We start from the raw sequence: 26529 nt of genomic DNA on the forward strand, positions 1-26529 counted from the left end.
TTAAACTTCTTTTCTTTTCTTTGCTGAAAGAGATGCTTGTTCACCAAAAGGATGATGTTATGTAAAGGAAGGACAAGAAGAATTTGATTAAGCATTAGGCTTCTATATGCTGCACGAGTGGGCTGTCAGCGACTAGTGGTCCATCAGCACAGCATCACAAGAATAACTCTGGAGTCTGCAATGTGAATAGAACCTTGTGAAAAGGGCAGTCAGTTTAGTAATACTGCAATACGTATTGGCGAGAAGAAAGAACAGGGACAGACTGTGCGCATCAGAGACAGCTCTCTGAATTTCAGCATTACAGATACGTCGAACACAGCATTACAGACTTACGGTCTTACAGATGAGAGTGGCGGCCACGGGAAGATTTATGTACTCCCCTTGGTTTAAACTTCTTTTCTTTGCTTTGCTGAAAGAGAGGCGTGTTCACCAAAAGGAGATGTTATGTAAAAGGGAGGACAAGAAGATACGGATACGGCAGCCACAATTGGATTGAGCATTAGGGTTCTATACGCTGCACAGGTGGGCTGTCAGCGACTAGTGGTCCATCAGCACAGCATCACATGAACAATTCTGGAATGTGAATATAGCCTCGTCGAAAAGTAGCCATACAGGTCTTGGGGCTGAGCCAGAAGAAAGAACAGAGACAGACTGTGCGCATCACGGGTCACGGCACCAGACAGAGACAGCTCTCTGAATTTCAGCTCCAAAAAGTTCATTTTTTCAGACATTATTGTACTCCTACAAAACATTATTGTACAAACAAACAAGTTCGGAGCGACGCTTCTCTGTACTTTTGTAATCTGTAGCCCCAACGCTGCATGATTGTGTCTGCGGGGCGTCTGCATGCAGATCATTGCCGCTCCGCTGCTTTAACTACAGTTGGCGTCGGCGCGTCGCATCGTTGCAGCGTGCAATGCAACCACCTGCGAGCAGGCCTTTGTTTGCTTCTGGGCCTCGACAGGAAAAGGCCTCATCTTACTTCCGGCCCAATTCGTTCGTCCAGGAGGAACGACTTGATGAAGCGGTTGACGTGGTCGGCGCCCTCCAGCTGCAGCGCGTGCCCTGCGTCCCTGACGATCTCTAGCCTGGATCTCTCTCCCAGGAGCCTGCATTCACGCCAGCGCATGGCAGTGCTCTGAACAATCTGAAGCAAAGTGGCGTAGTGGATCGGATTCAAGAGAGAGTTTTGGGAAGTGCAGTGTTGTGCGTTTCACTTACCTGTGCAGCCTGTGGCCAAGATCGACGGGGAACACCTGGTCTTTGTCTCCCCAGATGATCAGTGTTTCCTGGAGGAGCGGAAGCTGAAGATTGTCAGTATTTTTATTTCAGATTGAGTGTTTTGTGCGAGCTCATGCGGTAACTACTGCGATGTCGTAGTTACTAGTACTACCTGGGTAAGAACCGGGAGGGGGTCGAAGCCACTTCCGTTCTTGAGCAATTCGTGCAGCAACTCTGCCCTCTCCCTTTTCTGATCCACGTACATGAGCTGCAGCAGAGGGGAAAAAAAAGCGTGGGGAAATGTGTTTGTTGTATTGTACTCCTACTGTAGTACAGTAGAAATAATATAACGAACGATCTGGCAGGGACAGAACGCCACAAAACTGACAAGCTAGTTTTGACGACAACAAACCAATTTGCCCCTGGCAGACAGACGGACAGGTCCGCTGACGGAGATGGACACCGGACTTGTTTCACGGCACAGCCATAGCTACTTGAAATGGCCAGGGACAGGCAAACGTTTGATCCCATCAGGAAGATTTTCGGGTCTATCCACGGCCCACGGGTAGCACGTTCCACATGCGCACTGGGCCATTGCGTGCCGCATCCTAATCCTTGCTGCGATTACGTGCTCGGAAATCCTTGGACGCGGGCGAACGCCAGCCGGCAGGCGCCGGGGCGTCGGTTCATCGTACCCGGCGCGAAACCGAGACGGGACGGAAACCACACCGCACCGCCGGAAAGAAGAGACAAGCACAGCCCCAGAACGGCCAGGAGCAGAAGGGCAACCGCAACGAACGAAGTACAGAGAGCAGGTGGATGGATGCGAGCCACAAGCTATCGCTCGCCATGTCGCCCACGCGCGCGCGTGTACGGACTACGGACGTGACGCGGACCTGATATTCGGCCTGTTCGTCTGTTGGTTTCAGCCAGCCCAAACCAGCCAGCCAACAGTATTTTTCTCTCACAATAAACCAGCACCAGCCAGCCCAAACCAGTCCAGAAACCGACCAGCGAACAGGCCGATTGGCTGCGTTCGGCTGCTGTGAAAACCAGCCGGATTTTACTGTTCCCGCATGAAAAACACTGTTTACACCTCTTTGCCTCTTCGGCCCCGTCCGTCCGTCGCTTGGAACGAACTGTGCATCTATCAACGGATTCACAGACCCATCATGACCTCGCCCTCCGAGGAAAGGAGACGAAGACAATCCCAGCCCCTATCTATTCCGTCCTGTCCAGCTGTCCGTGTCCGCTGCTCGATGTGCACGCAACTTACAGCGTCGCGTACGCTGCCGTGTGCCTGTCTGTCCGCTCGCATTACGCTGCCGCATGCCCGACTGCCGAATTCTTTTGTTTGTTTCTATGGTTCTACGACCAGAGACTACAACAGGAACTAAGGTCCTGTTTAGACTATAGAACTAGTCCTCAAACATTTAAATATGTGGACTAATTGTCAATCCACTAATCAAACATTTAAATATGTGGACTAATTGTCAATCCACTAATCATGGACTAGTTATTAGTTCACTAGTCCACTTAGGGCTGTTTGAATGAACTAGTACTGATAACTAGTTCTATTAGCTCTTATGGGTGAACTAGTGAACTAAGAGCATCTCCAAGTGTTCCCTAAATGTTTCTCCTAAACTCCATGTTTGCCAACTCCTAAAAATATATTAGGAGAAAAAAAAGAATACCATCTCCAATAATTTCTAATATTTCAATGCTCAATGATCAAATCTGGGTTCCACTCAACTTTTTTTGCGTCTATCCTCTTCTTGGTGGCGAGCGATGGAGCGGCGAGTTCCTGGTGGCGAGCGATGGAGGTACGTAGCTCGATGCATGCCGCGATCGATGATCGATCGATCTACCTCACACAGATGTAGTAGATGTGCTTATTTTACAGCAGTGCTATACTAATCGCTAGTAATGACGTGATGATGTGCGGCTCGATCAGTAGCCCCAGCAGAGGTGGCCGTGGTCGAACCGTTGGGCGCCGGAGGAGGAGGAGATCTCGGGGTTCACGTCTGGGGTCAGCCCCGTGTCCTGCGACGAGCTCAGACGCTCCCCCCCCCCCCCTTCTTGCACGGCGGCGCCGGCGCCGGCACGGGCTGCTGCTGTTGCTTGTTGGACATGTCCGGGAGCCCGCCGCCGCCGCCGTAGACGCTGCCTTCCAGGAGCTGTACCTGGCTCGTCGCGCCGTGGTGCAGCGGCCCGTAATGCGCGAAGCCGGATAGCAGGAACGGCGAGGAGGCGGCGAGGCCGAGGTGTTCCTCGCGGCAAAATACAGCGCCGGAAGAGGACGGCGCGTGGGAACGGCGTCGCCGCGCGTGGCTTCGTCCGCGTAAAAGGTAGGCGGAATGGGAAGGAATTTCTCGAGTCCTAAAATATTAAGAGTTGTTGGAGAGAGATTTTTTTTTATCTTTCTAAAAAATAAGGATTAAAAGGATGTTTAGGAAACTCTTGGAGATGCTCTAACAACTAGTCCATGACTAATGGACTAAGAATTAGTCTGTCTATTTGATAATTATGGACTAAAAATTAGTCAACTAGTTGTTAGTTCTATGGATCCAAACATGGCCTAGAGCTAATAGCACTAGTCGTTAGTCCTAGTCCATCTAAACAGGCACTAAACAGTTGTCCTTAATGGTGTTTGTTTGAATGGATTAGAGGGAACTAAAAGTCATTAAAGCTACTGAACAAAGACTAAAATACCCTCACCCTCAGGGTGGAGACCGGGAGAGGTCGGGACCAGAGAAGGACATGGGGTGTCAATTTGGCCCCAAAAGTACCGATAAGCCTCACCTAAAGACTTCTACCTTTTAGTATGTAGTTACTGTTTTAGTCCATCTATCTCGTTAAAAGGACTAAACGGATTAAAATTTAGTCTCTATCCTCGTATTTTCACGAAAACAAATGGGACCTAAAAACTACTGTACATGCTCGATCGGCGGAAGGCTCCACCAGGAACGTGGCAGTCGAGTCATCAAAGGCGGCGTTCGGCTGGTATGAAAATTTCAGACCAGCCGGTTGGTCCGGCTTGTTCTCCTCACAATGCTACAGTGCATCTTTCAGCCGCTACAGTATTTCTCTCTCACAAAACCAGCCGCTACAGTGTTTTTGCTTCTTTTTTCCAGACAATCGAACGGGGCAAAAGTGTTTTTGAATCAGGGAATCTTTGCCGATTTCTTTTTACTAGAGGGTGGGGACACGTGGACCACGTAAGGAGCCAGCGACCAAAGGAATCGACGAGATTGGCGGCATCCGTGACACGCCGCACCAGATCTACTGGACCTGCGTGTCTTTCTCCGCACACTCTGGAATAGGAGTGGTTGCCTAGGCGTTCGTGTTTTTTCTTGTACTCCCTCGTTCATTCATCATCAAAAAGTTAGGATTCCAACGATAGCAAGTTTAGCCTTTCTAATAAACCATTCAATTTCCAAATTAATGAATAAAAGTTATAAAGATAATAACATCTATAATACCTACTCCATCCCCAAAAGAATATAATTCTAAAACAATATCATATTTTATTATATCATCTTTGACCAATTTATATATATAAAAAAACATAAATATTTATGATATAAAATAAATATCATTAGATTAATTATGGATTGTATTTTCATAATAAATTAATTTAGAGTCATAAATGTAAATAGTATTTACTAGAAACTTACGTCCTGTTCGTTTAGGCTTGTTTGGCTTATAAGCCGTACTTTTTCAGTCAACGAACAATATTTTTTTCTCACACCAAATCAACCAACAATACTTTCAGACATGGCTTATCAGCCAAACAAGCCCAACACAAACAAGGCGTTGGTCAAATGTGAAGCACTCAAAGTGGCACTCAATCCATAGTTATATTCTTTTAGGGACAGATGTAGTACTTAGTATTATTATTACTAAATGATTATGAAATATATATTTTTATAATAAGAGGTTAATATTATCTTCTTTTTATAAAGTTGGTTAAAATCAAAGGTCAGGTTCGTTTCGCTGAAATTTAATTTATACCGATGCTTATCCTGATTTGTTGGGAAAAAAATCACCACGTGCGTTAAATGACATGACATATTAGGGAAAAAAACCGCTTTGCATGTACGGAGTTTCATGGCCACCATGACCAAACGAATGGGCGCTGTTTCCCACGGCTTGGAAACCGCACGATACCTGCGTTGAGACGGTTTTTCTCGTTTCATCCGATCCAGTGCGGCCGTGCCGTGCGGCTCTGCCATCCCGGAGATGTTGACGAACCGCCAGGCGACCTTTGCACAGCGAGCTCTCGGAGCCGCCGCCGCTTCCGCGGTCATCGACGAGGCCGGGGAAGCAGGGCCGGGCGCCGCGGCTTGGGGGAGCAAGGGCCGGGCGTCACGGCCGCCCGCAGCTTGGGGCCATGGCTGCTAGCTCCTCCGCGCAGCGCCGGGATCCTCCTTGCCTGTGCTAGCGGCCGCGTTAGCGTCGGTCCACTGCACGGTCTGCTCGCTTGGGAAGATGGCTTCCTGTTCAAATTGCTCAACCCAATCTTGGGGAAAAGGATGAGAAGCTCAAGGCGCGTCTGTGGATTTACGGAATTGAAGAGAGGTAGAGCAGGTTCAGAGAATTTGGTTGGCGCATTGGTTGCTGTCGTTGGCAGAGGAAGGAGAGAACGATGAAATTGAGGGCTGGTTTGGCACGGCTACTCCCGAGAGGCTCTATAAATTATGGCTCCTCTAAAACGGCTCTAGTTCCTCTGTTTTTTATTGAAAAACAGCTCCTCCAAAAAAATATTTAGCAGGACTCCTCTAAAGAAGCCGGAGAGGAGCCCTACCAAATAAGCCCTGAGTCAAGAAAATGGCTACAGCCGTGTAATGTCTGATCGGAGACTCTGGCTGTACTAGTCTGTAGCTACAACTGCACCGCTACAGTGCACTGGCACTCGGCTGTTTTACTGCAGGCCTGCAGCCGCTTGTTGCTGAAGCGAGCAGTGCATACACACGGAGTGTTCGGCTGGCTGAGGAATATGTGTGTTTTTCTCTTATAATATTTTAGTATAAATAATAATTTCAGCACGAGCAATGTTGAATTCATACTAGCCGAACACTTCGACAGTTAACATGACACAGCCGATCCCAGCATATTACAAGAATTAAATGCTGTAACTAGTCTATGAAATTGTAAAATATAAATGTGCATCGAGAGGAGTCTGTTTTATTCTCACCTACCAGTGCTATTACGTCTTAAAAACGGTGGGATAAAATCTTGAGACTGGCCTTAGTGCAGTCACAATACATAAACTAGAATAATTTATATATTTATTATGATTAGTGCATTACTCTCTAAGTAAAATAATGATGTGACATTAAAATTAAGGAGGACTGAGTAGAAAATGGTTTCTTAAACATGTTTTTCTGTAAAAATAATTTGATCACTATGAATTTTTGTAGCATTTTGTGTTATTTTTAAAAAAAGCTTTCTTATAAAATTGAGCTCTCATAGTCATATTTTCATGGGATGAGACATGTTTCGTGCAAGAGAGTGCAAGAGATTACGAAATCCAAATGCATGAATATACAATTATTATATTATAAGTTTCGTGTAAACATGCTTGATGCTTCACTATCACTACTGAGCTTTTTTTATGCAACTATCACTACTGAGCTTTAGCGTACGCTAAACAAGTCACGCAGTCTTCCCTCAAAAAAAAAAACAAGTCACGCAGTCTAAAATAATTAGCCGTATAGAAAGAGATCGAGAAAAAAAAACTTATATAGAAATAATAACGGGGAAAAAAACACCGAACGAGATGGAGCGGTAACCTGGATGAAGTCGTCAAGCACGAAGTCCGGCATCCACGGCGGGGGGCGATGCATGGAGCGTCGCACGAGGAAGCGCAGCCCCTCGGCGGTGTCCGGCAGCAGCGCCTCCTCGACGGCGCGGTCCTCCCGCGCCGCCATGGCCCGCATCTCCCCGGGCGTCGCCGCGACGCCGGTGGTCATGATGACAAGCCTGCCCACGGCGTCGCTGGCCTCGGCGGCGGCCATCCGGTAGGCGACGAAGCCGCCGTAGCTGATCCCGGCGACGTCGTAGCGGGTCACGCCGAGGAGGCGCATGGCCTCGGCGGCGCAGCGGGCCTGGAACGCCACGGAGCGGAGCGGCGACGCGGACCGGGACTGCGCGCCGAAGAAGAGGAGGTCCGGCGCGTACACGTGGAAGTGGCGAGACAGGCGCGGAAGGTTGCGCGCCCACGTCCACTTGGCGTCCCCGCCGAAGCCGTGGAGGAGGAGCAGCGGCGGCTTGGAGGACGGGGTGGCGGGGCACCAGACGCGCAGCGTGGTGGCGCTGGCGCCGCCGCCGCCGTCATGGAGGCGGAGGAGGACGGGGCGGAGGCGGAGGCGCGCCAGGAGGTGGAGCGACAGCGCGGCGTCGCGGAAGGCGGCCAGGCGGAGGCGGAGGAGCAGGCGGAGGAGGAGCAGCGCGAGGGAGAGCAGCACGAAGAGCGTGGACGCGCCGTGCGGCTGCTGTTTCATGTTCATGGCTGCCGCCAGCGCGGTGACACTGGCACTGGCACTGCCCGCCGTCGCGCGCATGGACGGGACGGAGATGCGCATCGAGGTCGAGGGCACTGACGGAAGGGAAAGTACAAGAAAACGATGCCTTCCCAGATCGGTGGACGGGGACGATGGGCTTGGAGCAGGCAGCAGTGGTGCAGCATGTTTATATAAATAGACTGCCATGCGCCCTAGCCCTCCCCTGCCGGCCTACCCTGTCAGCATGCCACGCCGTTTTGCCGGGCAAATTAATGTCCCTGTTTCCAATTGAAATATTTCAAACAAATTTTATCCCATAAGAAATTATCATCTTTTTTCTCTTTATATTATGATATATCAGTGTATTTAATGTTTATGAAACTCCTGTGAAACTGCAATTGAAATTGGGCTCATCTCTACCTTACGAAAGCGGCTGGGATTCTCGGGCGGTGGATAGGACCACGTAGCCCGTTAACCTGCCACCCGTTGGATCAGCCGCCCGCGCAAGGAAGACCGTCCGATGCGGGTTCGTCGGGCCTGTCGCCCGTCAACCCGGGAACTTGCGAATCATCGCGAACCCGAGCCGAGATCCTCGACCCCCGACCTCGCAAGCCCCTCCTCTCCTACTCCTCGACGACGGCGGCGCTGTTGCAGCAAGCTAGCTGCGGGATGGCGACACGACGTGGCCGCGGTTGGCGAAGGCGCAATGGCAGAAGGCCAGCTGCGGGGTCGCGGGGCGGCGTGATCACGCACGGCGGCGGCGGCGGCGGCGTGGTGCTAGCGCGGCCGAGGTGGAGGGCGGGCCGCGAATGGAGGCGCATCAGCGTGAGCCGCCGAGGCGGGGCAGCGGCGCAGTGTGGCCGCGGACGAGGAGCATCGCCGCATCGGCGCGAGCGCTACCGAGGCGGGGTGGTGCGACCGAGACAGGGTGGCGTGGCCGCGGACGGCGGTGCACACCGTGCGCGCGCCGGCGCCACTGCAACGGGACTACGGGAGAGGAGGACGCGGCCGACGGCGCTGCAGACGACGCCGGGTAGTGCTTCGTGGACCCGAACCGGGTGATACAGATGGCCCCGCCCCTGCTGTTGCCGGCGCTCGCTAGGCCGTGCCGGCGGCGGGCTGCCTTCGTGGTGCTGCTCCCGTGCTCCAAGGTATGCAATAGCATGCACTCCACCTGTTCGCTCAAATGCCTGTGGTAGATGGAAATCAGTTTTAGCCTACGAGTAACACGCTGTACAATCCAGGGATCCATCATAAGCAGGAAGTGCATACTGATGTATCCACGCTAATTGTAGCTGTAGTGAATGGTGATTAGCACATGCGAAGTGTATAGACTGAACATACCGGTCGAGCAACAGAGCAGGATTAGTTGATTCAGTAATACTGTCCATGTTCATCATGTGATTTATACTCTTCCATATTGAACAGAAGCATTTCAGTGTGTCCTTTTGTCTTCTGGAATACATAACTGGATGTATTATCTGTTGTTGATTCACATTTGGTTGGCAATCTTCAGATGAACTGTGATACCCAAAACAAAACTGTGACACCCTGTTCGCTTGGCTTATAAGCCGTACTTTTTCAGCCAACGAACATTATTTTTCTCTCACAACAAATCAGCCAACAGTACTTTCAGCCATGGCTTATCAGTCAAGCGAACAGGGCAATCTATGTCATGTTTTAGAAGAATCATTAGTCCCACACAGACACAGTACACAAGCACAGAAGAGGACCTGTGTCATTCCAAGGGCAGAACCTAAAACTGTTGTCACCAGAAGTATTTTCCTCAATGAAACTTCCTTCAAAAAATGAATTATACACGTCCTAGAAATTCTATAGTAAATCCCAAGCTTATTTGTGCTGAAATTTATGAAAAGATAGCACATGAAGATAGCAATTAAACATTTAAGCTGATAAAATAAGTCTGTGAACATACATGAAGAAAAACATGGCACAGTCTGATTGCGGTGTTGCTTGCCAAAGGAATACGAACAAGGTGGGTAGGAATATGCTGGCTTGCTTTACCTCATTCCAGAACTGCATGATACGCTGCTTAGAGCTCTTCATGGGATTCTCAAAGTCCATTGTCACAACAAGATCGTTCATAACTTTCACCCATAATCGTTCACTGGATCATGTAATCTTGATTGCGCGCTTTTCATTATTTAAAAACGATCTCTTGCTAATGAATAACAATCTTATCCTGTTTCCACAAGCCTCATTTAAGAGACAGGTAAAGAAAGTGACAACAGAGCCATGTGAGAGTGTATCTTTGAAGTATCCTTGCTCTGTGTCTTAGTCTCCTAGAGCCCTGGTTATCATGTCGCATGGCTCGGTACAACTTTTAAATTTTTTAGTATAAAAAGCTCTCCTCGCTACTTGATAATATTAGATTCAGTATAATCCATGTTTTGCAAGCTACAACACTTATGTTTGTCCATCACAAACTGAACTAAATGTTTGCATCTTGCAGTTTGTATATGCAATCCTAAAATAATTTTCCTAATAGTTTGGGGGACAAATCCAGAAGAAAGCTCAATGCCATTCAACTTGATCTGTTCTTACAAATTACCTACAGAACAGAATCAGTTTGGTGTTCTAATTATATGATCTGAGTTAAAAACAAACAAATTCAGTTGTATAAGAGATTTAAGTGAGCCTCTACTACATTTCACTAAGGTTGTTTCTGAAGTATGGTTCACAGATCAAATAGTGCCGATGCAAGCTCAAATTAAATTCGATCGTTTATGACTTCTGTCAACTTGTTATTAGTCGATCTTGCAATTGCTAAAAGTATGCTAACTACACGAACTACATTGCATATTTGTTGCATATTTTAGCTTATTCTTGCAATACATCAGCAGGCACATATTTAGTTACCTGTTGCTCCTATATGTCACACTTTCGAGCTCACGTGCCAAGGCACATCAAAGGAGGGCTTGAAATTTTAACCATCACAGACTGATTGCTCCAGCGAGTAAACACAAGGATCATTGCACCATCATTTTATTCTTAAGATAGTTTCTATTAAAAAATATATACTTCAACTGAGAATTTGGTATGTTACTTTACAGAGATTCATGTAAGCTACCAACCTTAGGTATATGCTATTTCTTTTGTTCTAATGTATTCCTCAAATTTATGGTGACAAGTTACCTCACTTAACATTGGTAATTAACAGCTGCTCTACCTTAGTCTGTAAGTCCCATTGCGTACACTGCAGTGACAAGTTAAAAAAAAATGCAGTTATTTGTAGAATAACTCAAAATATACAACATCATTCATAACCTATCATTTGCCTTCACATTTGATTGGAGCTCTACCATTTGGAGTTCATGTAATAATCACTACAAGAACAAAAGATCGGTACGTCACTCCAGAAATTACGCCACGCCAAATTACTCCATGTTTTTCCCCTACCGATACAGGGTCAACAAAGAGAGGGCTGGCCATTTTGGATAGCTAGAGACATCCACAGGCTGATTTACTCTAGCAAGGGCGCAGCAAAGCTGCGCCTGTTTTCTAGTCATAACCCTAAATCCCTAATACATCGTTTGACATCCTCTCCCATGTTCTTCGTTGGAGGAGTTAAAGGTGGAGTCAAAGAAAGGAGACATAAATTGTAGCTCCAGCTTCTACAAAAATAGCTCTTTGGCTTCTTTGCCAAAATTTGGATCCGGACCCCGAGTCATGCCAAAGAGATCCTACTAGCGAAGTCAGCATGCTTCACCATTTTGCCGGGCAAACGAATCAATACCTGATTTTTCAAAAATGATGAATTAATACCCCCATTCAATTACATGGACAGTTTGGAATTTGGTGGATTGGAGGATGCGGGTGAAGAAAGTCTGAAAGATGATGGGAGAAAGCAACCGGGGACCGGCCGGTTGGTAATAAATGGATAGCATGGCCGTGATCGACAAAGTGACAAGTTTTATGAGGTATAGTCAGGCTCTGTTTGGAAAGGTTGTACAGTTTTTCACCTGTAATATCATTTCACCTGTAATTGGCTGTGCACAAGAATACAATGGTATATTTTTTCAGTGGTAAGCTTCTTGTTTGGGTAGCAGAGACAGCTTGGTGACGCATAGGACGTAATGCGACGCTCTCGCCGATGAACATGGCGATGGTAGCCTCCGACCTCCAGGGGCAAGCCCACGACCTTGAAGCCGGCGACGACACCAACGACTTCACCCTTTACACCAAGAGCCAGTAGCTGAGGTCCCGAGGATGCTCCCCACCATGTCCGACGACGCCACCGCCAAAACCCACTGCTCCAGCCGCCGCTCAGCATGGCCGACGCGTTCTCCCCGGCCGGCACCTCGGCGAGCATGTCGGACACAGTGTTGTTGTAGAAGTAGAAGGCCGCAGAGCTGGGTGCCATTGTCGAGACGGCGCTCGGGGAATTGGGGTCGCGATCGCCGCCGCCGCGCCCCCGAGCGATTCTTGGGTCCTCACCGAGCGGGTGTCCCCGGTCAGTTGTTCCCAGTCGGCTCCGACCGCGCCGGTCGGAGAAGAGCTGTAAGCAGATGTTCGGTGTATTCCTGGTCGGAAAAGCGGGTCGGAGTCGGAAGCGAGTGTTGTCCCCTCCTTGGCCAGACCTTCCGGTCGGAGACTGGATCGCTCTTCCGGCCTGTCGTTAGGTATCTGGGCTGGCCCAGGAGTCGCGCGTTTGTTGTAATGCCGTCTGCTGGGCCGAGCTTTTGCTGGGAAGCGGACCCATTGGGGACCCTGGGTTTATGAACCCAATAGAATGATTAGGAATTCTATGTGCTGAAGTGTGGATAATTGGTCATTCTATATTGTAACTAGTACAATCCATTAGGTGGCGGGTAGAATTTCAGATACCTTAAGCTGTTCTAGCTAAGACGGACATAATTGTCATCACACTACTTGTTTAACCATACAACAATCAGTGCCTTCTTCAACTCCTCTGTTATTATCTATGCATGGTCAGCGGTCAGCAAGGAAGAATTGTCAGTGTCCACTTACAGGATTTTGTCATGTTATTACGGGTGATCTTATGCATGCGTTTTGGTAATTCTGCAGTTGCGGGGAGTACCAGGATTGGCTGAAAGGATGGCAGCATTGATGTGTGTGGATTTGGACCGCAGGATTGAAACCGAAGAGGCAGATGAGCAGGATGGTGACGAGAGTGGGAGCTTGGAGCATGTATTGCAAGTAGTCGACAAAGAAAGGGCTAGAGTTCAGGAGAGGGGAAGTGATTCTGTAGCATGGCTGGAACTTGAAGAACTTGGAATTGATGATGACATGCTAGTAGCCTTGGATCTATCTGCAAAATTTCCTGTCTGGTTCTCTTTTTCTAGAAAAAAGAACAGTCTGATTCTTTCCAATGTACAGGTTCTCCATTTTGCTCATTTGTAATATACAGTCAGGAAAAATGGTTATGTGCTTGTTCTCACGTTCCCCATGAAAATAAAAGATTTCACCTGTGAATTTTAGCGTTTTGTCTAATACTTAATGTTACTAGTGGTGACTTCAATAAAGTATTTTTTTAACGTTTTATGCTAGTTGTCAGAACTCAGAACAACTGTTTTTGACACTTTGTCCTTGGTCTTCAATTTATCTTAACTATTCCCTGTTGTATCTGACTAGAATCTGGTAGCTCTGAACCTACGGGGAAACAAGCTGCAGGATCCAGAGAAAGTTATGCAAGAAATCAGGAAGTGTGCAAAGCTAAAGGCACTTTGGTTGAACGAGAATCCTATTCTTGGCAAAAGGTGAGACTTTTTTTTTCTTAGGCTGTTTAACAAATTCTTCAGTGCTGTTCACACACACACAAAAAAAAAAATCTTCAGTGCATACTTCCATGGCAATTCAAGGGCCAAATATAACTCAATTTGAGATAAAACTATCAATATCAGTATATCACATTGATGGAAATTGGTAAGCAACTTGTCTTCCGTGCATACTTCAATGGCAATTGGAGGGCCAAAGAGAACTCAAGTTGAAAAACCTAACATTACATTGATGGAAGCTGGGAAGTAATTTATCTTCATGAAATACTTCAAGGTGCATTAATCATAGCATTCATTCATACAAATTCTAGGCCCGAAATGTTGTGTTTTGTGGCTGTTCAAATAATTGATTTAATATATGGATGAATTTGAGGTGCCAAAAGCGGATTTGGGACAGAAAAGTAGTAGAACACTTGCCAGCTCATTGCCATCCATGCATTTTGAGCCTTTATGGTATCAACAATCCTAGCTACAACAGAAGAGTGGTTATGCATGCATGAAGTTTAGGTCATGGAAACTTAATTTGTCTAAATAACAGAGTCTACTGCTACATTTGGTTACAATACATGTCTGGTAACAGCAATGCCATGAAAGGGAACAGCAATTCCCTGATTAAGGTCCGTTTGGCACAGCTTCAGCTCCAAGATCTAGGTTGGATCTGTAGTTTGTAGATTGAATTAAAGTGGTTTAAATATTTGTATTTAGTACAATCTGCAAACAAAGTGATTCATCCATATGCTCTTGATGCACCTCTAGCTTGAGATCCAAGATTTCTTGAACTGGATCCCTGCCGAACAGGCTTAAGGAGCAAGGAATCAGGCTTATAGAATTTTATTGTCATGTGTATTTTCAGGCAGTAGAGTCTTTTAATAGCCTATGTTATCATGATCTGACATTCTTGTTGTCCTGTTGGTCTTGCTAGTATTGACAAAGCTGTTCTAGATGGTCTCTCTGGATTGGAAATATACAATTCACATTTTACGAGTAAAGCTGGAGAGTGGGCATTAGTTTTTTGTGCAGACATTGTTGGAGCAGATAATCCCTGTTCTTCTGTGGAAAGCACACTGTTAGGGAGTATTGAGATTATTGACCTTTCTGATAGATGCATTCACAAGCTCCCCGAGGTATCTAATGACCCCAACTGATCTTCTACGAATGACATGATGCACTTCTCAACACTTGTACTGACAATTTCCCTCTCTTTGGTGTTTAAACCCCTAGGTATTCTCTCCTAGTAATTTGCCATCTCTGTCAAAATTGAACATCCGTGGTAATCCTCTGGATCAAATTTCTGGCGATGATCTCTTAAAGCTATTTGGTGGATTCACTCAGTTACAAGAGTTGGAGGTACTATGATACAGCTTACATATCTTCTTTTGACATATCTTCATGTGTCCTTTTTCAAGAAATCCCCTATATTCCACTGAATAGGTTCATATGCCTACAATACAGCTTTGATGTCTCACTGACATGCCCAAGATAACATGTCAGCTTCACGACAAGTGGCGTATTGTGTTACATGCACTTATTCAGTGGCCTATTGTGTTTTTTCTCGTTTTTTTGTCTAGATTCTTGACAAGGATCACTGTAATCAAATTTTACCTAGCAAACTCATTTCACAGGTTGACATTCCTGGTCCTCTGGGAAACAGCGCAATCTCCATTCTTGAGTCTCTCCCTAATTTATCTTTGCTAAATGGTGTGGATTCCTCAAGTATAATAGAGAGTGGGAAGCATATAGTTGACTCTGTACTTGAACTACGGCTTCCAGAATGGTCGCCTGAAGAACCCCTTGCTGAAAGAGTTATTGGTGCAATGTGGTTGTATCTTATGACATACCGGCTTGCTGATGAGGAAAATATTGATGAAACACCTGTTTGGTATGCCTTGGTTTCCATTCTTTTCTTATAACTTTTTTGAAAGCATTACTGACTCGCTAGTAACTAGGTGGATCTCCGCAAAAGTTTGGTCAAAAGATCATTGCACACCATTATGACCCGTTACCTAGAGTTAGATTATCCGATTATCTCGATTTACCTTTGCCTCGTTGTAAACAGAATGCCTGGACTCCGAGCAGAGGATATTTTGTCAGTCCATACTGTTTTCATGATGCTTGGTTATTTATGTAGGTATGTCATGGACGAGTTGGGCTCAGCCATGCACCACAGTGATAATGCAAACTTCAGAATAGCTCCATTCTTGTTCATGCCAGAAGGGAAACTAGACACTGCTATAAGGCATTGACCCTTGATATACATTTCCTATAACTTATTAACACTATAGTTTGCTAATATCCAATATTTTCAGTTACACAATTCTGTGGCCCACTCATGATGTTCATACTGGAGAAGAGTGTACCTGTGATTTCTTGTTTGGTATTGGCGAGGACAAACAGTGTTCGGCTAGGCTTACAGCTTGGTTCCGCACACCTGAGAACTACTTTATTCAGGCAATTTTGCTTCTGCGCCTATTTTGTACACAAAGATGCTTCTTTTGGTACTGGAGGCTGCGCGAATAACCTTATCACAACTCCATATATATCTTTCTTCTACTTTATAGGAATTCAGGAAGTACCAGGAACAACTTCAATCAAATAGCATTTGTTCTTCGACAAAAATAGAAGAGACACCCTCTACCAAAAGTATACGTCCAAGTGATCAATGTTTTCTGATCGGGCTGAACTTTCTAATCGTTCTGGGACCGATCAGGACGATCAGGACGATTAATCGGACGATCAGGACGATTAATCGACCTCTGATCGGTCTGATCGTCCATATAATCGTCCAGCATATAGCAGGACTATATATCATATATGTATGGAATATATACCATATGCTATATATTTATATAGTAGACAATGAGCATCAAGACTATATTTAATGACTCACCATCAGAGGAGGGGCTCATCTTCGTTCTCCCTTGGACCTGCAGCTTGTAGTTGGGGAAGAGGGCTACTCTGCAGTCTGCAGCAGGAGGGAGGAGGAAGCAGCAAGCAGCAGGGAAGATCCACGGACGGGCTGCTTGGATTGGAACTGGAAGGAAGGGAGGAGGGAGGGAGATGCACGCAGGCAGCAGGAAGAGAGCTCAGCAGCTGCTGTTGACGGCTAGAGTGGGAGTGGGAGTGAGGACTGAGGAGAGAGAGAGTGGGGGTGAGGTTATAAGAGAAACCCTAATGGGCCTGGCCCAAATAAATAGAGCCCAGTAACTGAAGCAGCCCATCTGTCTATTTAGTTCTGATCGACCCAGAAAGCTAATCGGACGATTAATCGGACGATCAGGACGATTAATCGGACGATCAGGTTTCTGATCGCTCTGATCTGATCGGAGGGCCTAATCGAGTGCTAAATACCGATCAGGACGATTAATCGCGATTAATCGGACGATCAGAAAACATGGCAAGTGATGGTCGTGCACTTCGAGTATATACTGACATACCTCATGTAGAGGAGTTTTTAAGACGGCCAGAGTTTGTTCTCAGTAAGCAACATTCAATCCTGTCTTATGATTTGTCTTCCCTTTCGCTTGAAGGATTCTAGTTATCGTTCACACAAGTTTTCAACCAATGCTTGCAGTCCTTTTCCTCTTCTTTTTGCGCCTTTTCTCCTTACCATCAGTACTTGTTACTTGAAAAGCAATGGTTAGCTTGTCTTCAACAAAGAATATTCATTTATCTGGATCATCTGAACCTTCAAAATTCTTTGCATGTTTGGTATTATTATTTTATCCAACGACTCATTAAAGTATTCTGTTATTTTTCTTGTGCACCCTTGTGATAATACTCTGTGATCTATTCATGCACCATGTAATTTGTGACTTACAGTATTGTCAACCTATCTTGTAATGCTTGCCAGCGAACCAAATCAAAATTATGTGATATATAGTTTTTGTAGTATTCACTTTAGTATGAAACTGTTGTGATGCCATCTTATCAGTTTGTTTCCTTTAATACATTCCTATAACCTTGACAACTAGTGGAATTTAGTTGGGTATCTTCCATTATTTCTGCAAATGTATGCATCAAAGGGAACTCTTTCACACCTGTTCTGTATACCTGCAGCAACTGATCCAAAGGAGGCTGACATTATCTGGGTAAGCATGCAAGTGGATTCAGAAGTAAAGAAAGCTGTAGGGCTCACAGACCAACAATACACAAATCAATTTCCTTTTGAGGCTTGCCTTGTCATGAAGCACCACCTTGCGGAGACCATCCACAAGGTTAGTTTCTCTTTTTTTGTGTGGTTAGGGGACCTTGTGTGGCGTACTGAATCTAGAATGCGTTGAGTTTGACAACATCAACATTGGTGGCATTTGAAACTAAGATCATACTCATGCAGGCTTGGGGCTCACCTGAATGGCTTCAACCTACATATAACCTAGAGACCCATTTGTCTCCACTCACTGGTGATTATTTTGTGAGGAAACGAGATGGCATGGACAATTTATGGATCATGAAGCCTTGGAACATGGCGAGAACAATCGATACCACAGTTACTGGTGATTTGTCTGCTATCATCAGACTTATGGAGACAGGCCCCAAGATATGCCAAAAATATATTGAGCGCCCTGCACTTTTCCAAGGAAGGAAGTTTGATCTTCGGTACATTGTTTTGGTCCGTAGTATCCGCCCTTTGGAAATATTTCTATCTGATGTTTTCTGGGTATGACCTGAAATTCTGAAATTCTGATGATACTTGATAAATCCCTTTGGCCATTATCATTCTTTGTTTGACAACTCTCGTGTTTGTTTTTTCTATTCTAGGTTAGGTTAGCAAACAATCAGTACACTTTGGAGAAGACTAGCTTTTTTGAGTATGAGACCCATTTCACTGTGATGGTGAGATCCAACTCATTCTCACTTCTATGGGATAACATCTAATTATTAGTTGCTGTTGAAGATTTATTAATGCCGCATTCTCTTGTATGCTTTGCGCGATTCTGCTAAGTCTGCCCATATCTCCTAGCGTATGCTTATATTGTGATCGGTTGTCATATTACATTTAACTAGTTACCTGACTGTTTCTGCTGATCCAGAATTATATTGGAAGGATGAAACATATGAATACACCAGAGTTCGTCAAGGAGTTTGAGAAGGAGCACCAAGGTTGTAACATCCTGCATTCTCTCTTTTATGTGACTTCTTAGTTGTACATTACTAATTTTTTACTTTTAACTTGTAGTTAAATGGCTGGACATCCATGAAAGCATACGGTCTACGATACGCTGTGTCTTTGAGTCAGCCGCAGCTGTTCATCCTGAGACGCAGAACCCATTCTCCAGGGCCATGTATGGTGTAGATGTTATGCTTGATAACAGATTCAAACCAAAGATTCTAGAGGTATGTGTCAAGGACTTACAGTACTGTCTTGTAATGGGGTGTTTGGTTTGGGGAATCATCCCATTCTAGATTGAGGTGATGCATCATGAGTTCATTCCTTAAGGGGCTGTTTGGTTCTGACCCTGGCGCAGGTGCTTGGGCCAGGCAGCTCCCCAGGCCGTCGATTTTGAGCGCCTGGTGGTTGGATGGACCTGCCTGGGCGAGCGCCCCCAGGCCACGCTGCGAACCAAACAGCCCCTAAATTTAGTGGAATGACCCTATTCCTCATACTAGTACTAATTATTAGCTTGTGAGGAATGGGGTGGTGATGGATCAACTAATTCTATTCCACAAACCAAACAAAAATCTAAAGAGTGAGATGATGATGGACCAATTTATTCCACAAACCAAACACATCCTAATTGTAGCTTGTTATCTCTCCAGTATTGTTATAAACCTGCTCTGGCCTGTTCGGCTGGTATTAAAGCCGGCTGAAGCTGTTTTGTTGTGAGAGGAAAATACTATAGATTCTAGCTGATAAGCCGGCTGATAAGTTCAAGCGAACAGGCTAGTTATTCTAGCTGATAAGCCGGCTGATAAGTTCAAGCGAACAGGCTAGCGAACAAGTGTTTGCTCCGCTGGAGCAGAGAAAAGCTTTTAGGTATTCTCATTTTGTGCTCTACAAAGTATGAAACTACATACAAATGTGTGGATGCAGCTTGCAGCCATAGCATGCTGACATTAATAAGATAGTACTACTTGTAGTAACTCGTACTTTGCCAGTTGGATTTGTTAGCCACACTATTGTAATCATGAGAGTGTAAGAGTGTCCAAGGACAGACGAGTCCAGACCAGATAGAAAATACAAGTCACGATAAGGCTGTAACATAGGAGCCGTTCTGCTCCATCATTAACTGCAATCTTCCATTTTTTATTTTTTTTACGGAGGAAAACCCTGCTTATATAGAAAGCAAAAACTGCAATCTTCCAGTTTGCATTTCGGTTTTGCTTTTGCTACTTATTTTTCTGTGTCTGAACATAAGTGAGTGTGGATATCTAAAAGCTTGCTGTGGTGCTGCCTACAGTATAGCTACCTAACATGTATTCTAATTCTAACCAGACCTGTCCTGAAATGGGATGCAGGTGACATATTGTCCAGACTCGTTTGGCTGTGGCTTGTCGTAAACGATCGTAAATTTCCAGCCGGAACAGTATTTTTCTCTCACACAAACCAGCCAGCAGTACTTCTTCACGAACCAGCAACGATACGAACCAGCCAACCGAACATGCCGATGCTCTGGTAGGAAGCCAGGATACCATCAGAGGCCGTGATTTTTTCAACACGGTGTTTGGCTGCCTCTTTCTTGACGAGCAAACAAATGTATCGCCCTTGTAAGCATCGCCCCGGAGGCTGCTGTAACATCAGATTTATCACAACATGATATGTTTGACCTGCTTGTCAGTTGCCATATGGGATAGGACTAAGGGTCTGTTGCCCGTTTTTTGCCAGTTTATTCTCAATGAATCGTGGTTTGCCCAGGCTTGCCGAGGGTATAGCGGGGATGTGAACACGTGATGCTGCTTGTTAAATCGCGCTTCACTCGGAGCGTGCTACACCAACAGGCTCGTTCTTGAAGGCAAGGTAGACCACTAGACATTACCCCTCTGTCACTCATATAAATAATAACTTCAAAGCGTGAGCTTGTATTCTCGCGTGTCATCAACTACACTTCATCTGTGGTGCTACTGTAGGAGTACTATTAATACGCGACCACACGGATCACTGAACCAGCCATGAGAGAATTCAGAGCAAACAAATCGAATTGTAGCCATGAGAGCTACAGCTGATGGTGGCCACATCGGTATCAGCCACCGAATCCTCCTCCCCCTCTTCCTCTTCGCCGCCGTCTGCAGGTCCGACCCCGACCTCCTCCTGGACTACTGCGTCGCCGACACGGCGTCCTCTCCGCCGTCCCAGTTTCACCTCAACGGCCTGGCCTGCATCGACCCGGCGTCAGCTCGGGCGGAGCACTTCGCCACCTCGGCGCTGTCGTCGCGGGCGACGCCGGAGCACCCGTCCGCCGCCACGGCACCGTTCGGCTTCAACGTGACGGTGACGAACCCCGCGTCGTCTCTCCCCGGCGCGAACGCGCAGGGTCTCGCCATGGCGCGCACCGACCTGGCCCCGGGCGGTCTGGCGCCGCCGCACACCCACCCGCGCGCGTCGGAGGTGGCGCTGGTGCTGGCCGGCAGCGTCCTGGTGGGGTTCGCGGACACGTCGTACCGGCTGTACACGCAGCTGCTGCGCGCCGGGGAGGCGTTCGTGTTCCCGCGTGGGATGGTGCACTTCCTGTACAACATAGACGTGGCGGCGCCCGCCGTGGTGCTGTCGGGGCTCAACAGCCAGAGCCCCGGCGCGCACCTCGTGCCCTTCTCGGCGTTCCGGACGGAGCCGCGGGTGCCGGAGGAGGTGCTCAAGAAAGCGTTCAAGATCAACGGCCAGGACGTGCACAGGATCCAAAGAAACCTCGCCGGATCCTCATAGACAGCAATACAGTATTTTTCTTCATATATAAACTTTGATTTAGCATGCAATTACTAGAAATGATAATGGAAAAAAAATATGGAATGCAATCCGAAAAGGCCCGAAACAAAGATTTGGGCCCACAACTCTCTGCTGCATAAAAGGCCTGGCCCGGTACGTGTGTGGACCGTGGAAAGAAATACGCGCAGGTAATGCTAATGCAGAACATGGCCGTATATATATTGCTAGGGAGCGAGATACACGTACAAATACGTGCCAAGTGTGACACACGCATCATGTGCATGTCATGCTGATGAACACAAAGTGCATATATGATGCGTTGACTTGTGAAGATTTCTGGAGGGTATTCCGGCGCAAGTTTCCGGCTAGTTAATTTGCGTGCGTATGATGCGTTGGAAAAACCGGCGACACCTGCTGCACGTGGCGGGGGTGCTGGGCCGGGCAGCAGGGAAGAACACACGGGCTAGTCGCAGCAGAAATCTAAAAGCATTCTGCTTTAGCGAGAAACAGATCGGTCTCTTTTCAATCTATCTGAACGACACCTTCTACTCTCTTTTTAGGGGACACCGCTGAATTCCCACGGCAATACGGCATGGATGCGTATCTTTATCTTGCTCGTCTCCTTCTACGCGAATCTTCCATTGACAACGCAAGCTAAGCAGGAAGACCTCGCGATCTTCCTCTCTCGTTTCGTGTGGCCATTGTTCGTGCAGAGCAGCAGTGTACTCTTCTGCGTCTACGGTCTACCCGTGACGCGAACCGGTGGTGGTTGCGCCGATTCGTCCTCCCTTCCGTGGCCGAAGAGCTCCGGACGGCTACAGCGACGTGATGTGAAACCGGACGCAAAGCGTCTCTGCTTTCTACGCCCCCGAAGCCTTTTCCCGGCCGATCCTGTCTTTTGGGGAGCATCGATCGTTAAAGGCGAAGGATGCTGGCGACACACGCATTGCGATCGAAGCCGAGGGGACATGTTTTTCCTCCCAGATGTTTTGCTCGTTCCTATTTCTTGCGGCTTGACATCAATTGGGTCTGTGTTTGGAAGACGACGACCAGGGCTCATTTGATCTCTTGTATGTGGCTGTCAGTAGCATGAATCATGAATGAACCGTCAAACAAGGTAACCCAAACGACGCTCAGCACTGGTGGAACCCCGTCGGATCGGATCGACAAGCGGCGGCTTACGTGATCTTAGAAGTCATGAGCGCGTGTGTTTTTTTCTCAATTTTGTTTGCTTCATAAGCTGCCGGATTACCCAGTCTCGGCCAAACCTGACAGAACACGATCCAGGACGACGCCGATGAAATCTGACAGGATGCCTATTGGCATAGCATGACACAGCTAGCTGGTGTTCCAAGTTCAAACGGCACGGTATTCTGATCGATCTGCTGCAGCAAGAAGGAAAACCTGGATTCGCTGGATGGCCCTATGATTTGATTTCTGAAAGGCTCTATCAGAAACCAAAAGTTTTCAAATCAGAAAGCACGTTCGAGTTGTGTACGACTAGTACTGTCCAAATTAAAAGGGAGACTATACTTGATAATTAATAACAAACGAGTGTCATGCGACTTCAATCAATCAATCAATGCAATTACAGCCTCGAGCTAAAATAATCCTGATCCTTGTTAAACACACCCTTTCTTCTATATAAGATTCAAACATGTGCCACACAAGCTGCAGCAGTGCAGCTGCGTGGTACGGTACTTGCCAAGAGACCCCATCGTTTTCGGCTGTTCTAGGTAAGGACCCATTCGTCAATCTCCCAGCGAGCCCGTCTTCGTCTCAAGTCCTGTTTGCTGGTGATTGGAATCCAGTTTGCTGGTGATGTTCAGATATGATGTTTTAATTTCCTGGTGATGTTCAGATATGATGTCCGTCTCTCAAAACTATTCTCTGCGGACGGACGCAAACGCAATTCAGTTTGCTGATACGAACGGAGTGTCCAATTCTGCACCTAATCCCTGACATGGACATGCCATACGACACTGATAGGTCGTCGTCATCGTCTGACAGAGATAGAATCAAAGTGTTTTTTTTATAAAAAAGTTGGGGCTGCCTCTGAACTGAAAATTCTTTCCCTGGAGAAAATTAGAAAGACAGTAGACTTCACCGTCCTGTACATCAACAATTCTAAAGGCAGCGTGCAATGGTTTAGCTTGCTTGCTTCTTCCGCCGTTGACACTAGGCTGGTTCATAAAGGGCCAACTAGGTTAACTCAGCAAGGTCAGCATCATTATTAACTTAGTTGAAAGTGGCTAGTTAACATTGTCGACTGTTGTTGACAAATATCTGCAGGAACTAACTCAAAGTGTTTCGAATTTCAATACGGTGAGATAATGTACCGTTGAAATTATTCCAAGGATTCAGCTCAGGTAGATGGAGATCAGCATGTTCTTTGAATTATCCTCTTAAAAACTGGTGTATTCATCGTGATTGAGATGACTGGACGGACAAAGTTTACATGATCAAATCTGGAGCTTAAGTCAGCTTGATGCATGCATTTCTATCTTCAAATGAACCGTACGTTTCTTTCTAGAAAGACTATCAACCGGCAGCCAATGTTAATAATAATTATTATCCTTTCCTTTTCTTAAAAAATTCTATTAATTAGTCGACGTGTTTCCAGTGTAGATCAATCACGCTAGTCACTCAGTCATCTCTCGGAGATAAAGTAAACCTCAAGTATAAGCTGTGGTTGCACCCAACTCTGAGTTAATAGGCCGGGAATATCTTTGAGACACTCCATCTTGATCAAGATGTTGTTGTCGCTTCTTGACTTGTATGTAATTTGTTCATCTCAACTTGCTCTTGTGTGTACAATACTCGATCTGTAGCCTAGCTGATGTCTTCAAATAGTCTCTTCTTCGTTCCTCGTCATCGATCTTAATTTTCCCTCGGAAAAGTTTTCGAAAACTGAACTTGGGTGTGTATATCAGGCTAAGCACCTGCATCCTAGTGTGTTTATTGGGTTTGGGTGGTGCAGCCATTGAGATGTTGATATATATTTGATTAAGACGTACGCCCTTGTCTCTTGCATGCATCACTGTTGAAAAAAAGGATGTGTGTACCTTTGCGTTCTTGTCAAAGGCCACTACAGTACAAGCTTTAAGGTAGCGACGCCATGAAAAAAAAGATTCAGGATCACGACGACAGGTATCGATCGGCGTGTAAAAACTCGCCTTAGTACGTACGTGTTAAACTTTAACAGCTCTACTTAGGACGGGACATTATTTAGTGATGTATGAACATGCATCTGGCCGGGATGAGGCGGACACGTAGAGAATATGAACTTGGACGCGCTGTTTTGATTGGTGAATTGAATGTAGTAGCGAGCTAGCTTTGTGACACATGGGAGCTACAGATGATTTGTTGCATAGCTATATATACGTTGTTGTTAGGCGAAACTAGGGACAAATTGGTGTGCTCCATCTCCATGCATGCGCACGGAACGACCGACCGGGTTGCTTGGCAGGCAGGCCAACCAACATTACACATCACGTTCAAAAGGACGAGGGGGGAAAAATATTAAACGTTTTCACGTCGTCAGCTCACCAACCCCCATTTAACCGTCTATACTAGTCCCGCATGCAGCCGGACTGTTGTTTTGAAATCCATGGTTCGGTGGTAATAAAGTATAGATCGACGTCCACAGGTCGATCACAGCGTCACACGAAGTAGTAATCTACTTGTACCTATAGTCATGCATCGACGAACTGATTGATGATCGGCTTGGTAAACCGGCTGCAGTTTGGACGGACGTCACCACTCGTCAGCCGGCTGGCAGCGTCGCCGCGCCTGACGACTTGGCTACTCCGATCTGATGGTCCTGGTCGCGAGCCGATTAGAGATTAGACGCGCGAACGAAGGTTTCCCCTTGGGTACACCGTACTCCGACCTGTGCACTGCCGGTCCGGTACGGTGGTCCGCGGACCTCGCGGGCGCGGCGGGCGGCCCCATCCTGGGCTTCCACGCAGATCAGACGAGACCAAGGCCTGGCTTGGGTTGCGGTTGCGGCCGCCGGGGCCCTGGGACGAGCTGCCCAACGGCCGGCCACCGGGACGAACTGCGAAACCGCGTCCGCGCGTCCCGTGTGGCGTGAAGCGATTTTTTTTTTAATTTTAACCTTTTTTCGAAACTAATTTTAAATCTAACATGTCCGATTTTTTTTAAAACTAACACTTTTAGCCGCGCCTATTGTCCTGACGCGGTCAAATGCCTGTGCCGCGCCATGCATGGTGGCGCGGCACAGGGCTGACGTGGCGACAACCAGGAGCGATGACCGCTGACGGGGCAGGGCCTACCTGTGGCAGAACCGCCTAATCTAATGCCTCCCAGGAGTGCTTGTCTTCCATTAGACACTAAGCAACCAAAGGAGAACACTAAATTACTCGGTTCCGTCGGGCATACCCCAGGGAAGAACCCGAAAATCCATATTTTTGCCGTCAGGATCACAAATAAGATAATAAAGCTTACAACATTTAACCATTTCTTACATCACTTTTAATACAATATTAGAGTATAATATTTATTATTATAACCGTAGAATGAAATCATATTATCAGAGTTATGAATAATTTAATTGAACAGCGGAATTTAAACATGTGAACAGAGCTATAGCGGAAATAAACATCTATTAATGACATGATGAAGTATTGATATATACACTACGACAATAGATTATGAAACTTTCATTTATAAAAGCATTTGGTGAGAGTTATAAATAGCAACTACGATCGCAGCGTAAAGGAAATTCTCTCTGAGCCCACCAGGAGAAATCCACACACAAAGGTCAGCTCAAGCCTTCACCTGTTACCTGCAACAGGGGGAATTAAACCCTAAGTACTCAATTGTAATCAGCAAGACTTACCCGACAGGAGGAAAGAAAAGACTCCAAGGATATGCAAGGCTTTCTGGCTTATGGGTTGCATTTGCAGGAAGCATTACTAAGCGTGCGTCCTTATATTCGATTCTTTATTAATAGCCGCATTGGTTCATTACTAACCATTCTATGTAAGCACATGTGCTACTTTCAAGCAGGTGGTAAGCAATCAGATTTCCTTGTCCCATCTTCCATCATTCATCTTCAGTTCTTACTACGATGTTAAACCGTAGACAAGCCGTACCGGATAGTCCAGCGATTCGCGAATCAATGCCCCTAGCTGGGTACCCCGAAAACACATGCCCCGCT

The 26529-nt window shown here is 46.5% G+C and overlaps 3 protein-coding genes across 9 annotated transcripts; 2 read left to right on the plus strand and 1 right to left on the minus strand.

Moving 5' to 3' along the window:
- Nucleotides 1-631: 631 nt before the first annotated feature.
- LOC136551817 (uncharacterized) lies at nucleotides 632-16876 on the minus strand. 3 transcript variants are annotated; one of them, XM_066543369.1, is made up of 5 exons: nucleotides 16374-16876; nucleotides 7017-8005; nucleotides 1394-1489; nucleotides 1222-1289; nucleotides 632-1109 (listed from the first exon to the last, which is right to left on the minus strand). In XM_066543369.1, the coding sequence occupies exons 2-5, from the start codon at nucleotides 7932-7934 to the stop codon at nucleotides 974-976; spliced, it is 1218 nt and encodes a 405-aa protein (XP_066399466.1). In that variant the 5' UTR covers nucleotides 7935-8005; nucleotides 16374-16876; the 3' UTR covers nucleotides 632-973. The 3 variants fall into 3 exon arrangements, with proteins under 3 accessions (XP_066399466.1, XP_066399458.1, XP_066399473.1); XM_066543361.1 differs by lacking the exon at nucleotides 16374-16876 and adding an exon at nucleotides 8148-8285; XM_066543376.1 differs by lacking the exon at nucleotides 16374-16876 and adding an exon at nucleotides 8148-8285 and having other exon boundaries at nucleotides 632-1147.
- On the plus strand, nucleotides 8740-20585 carry LOC136551781 (uncharacterized). 5 transcript variants are annotated; one of them, XM_066543326.1, is made up of 17 exons: nucleotides 8758-8878; nucleotides 12777-13034; nucleotides 13344-13468; nucleotides 14409-14610; nucleotides 14708-14833; nucleotides 15109-15365; nucleotides 15615-15722; nucleotides 15793-15934; nucleotides 16045-16135; nucleotides 16882-16962; nucleotides 17543-17700; nucleotides 17820-18143; nucleotides 18245-18319; nucleotides 18517-18586; nucleotides 18663-18820; nucleotides 19943-20191; nucleotides 20340-20585. In XM_066543326.1, the coding sequence occupies exons 1-16, from the start codon at nucleotides 8795-8797 to the stop codon at nucleotides 19982-19984; spliced, it is 2301 nt and encodes a 766-aa protein (XP_066399423.1). In that variant the 5' UTR covers nucleotides 8758-8794; the 3' UTR covers nucleotides 19985-20191; nucleotides 20340-20585. The 5 variants fall into 5 exon arrangements, with proteins under 5 accessions (XP_066399447.1, XP_066399423.1, XP_066399431.1 ...); XM_066543344.1 differs by lacking the exon at nucleotides 20340-20585 and adding an exon at nucleotides 11536-11668 and having other exon boundaries at nucleotides 8784-8878; nucleotides 19943-20080; XM_066543338.1 differs by lacking the exons at nucleotides 8758-8878; nucleotides 20340-20585 and adding an exon at nucleotides 10944-11668 and having other exon boundaries at nucleotides 19943-20080.
- On the plus strand, nucleotides 20309-21421 carry LOC136551836 (germin-like protein 3-1). The gene is made up of 2 exons (XM_066543383.1): nucleotides 20309-20441; nucleotides 20552-21421. Exon 2 carries the CDS (start codon nucleotides 20631-20633, stop codon nucleotides 21342-21344), a length of 714 nt encoding a protein of 237 aa, XP_066399480.1. The 5' UTR covers nucleotides 20309-20441; nucleotides 20552-20630; the 3' UTR covers nucleotides 21345-21421.
- Nucleotides 21422-26529: the final 5108 nt, after the last annotated feature.

The sequence above is a fragment of the Miscanthus floridulus genome, chromosome 1 (genome assembly GCF_019320115.1).
Source record: "Miscanthus floridulus cultivar M001 chromosome 1, ASM1932011v1, whole genome shotgun sequence".
Lineage (NCBI taxonomy): Eukaryota > Viridiplantae > Streptophyta > Magnoliopsida > Poales > Poaceae > Miscanthus > Miscanthus floridulus.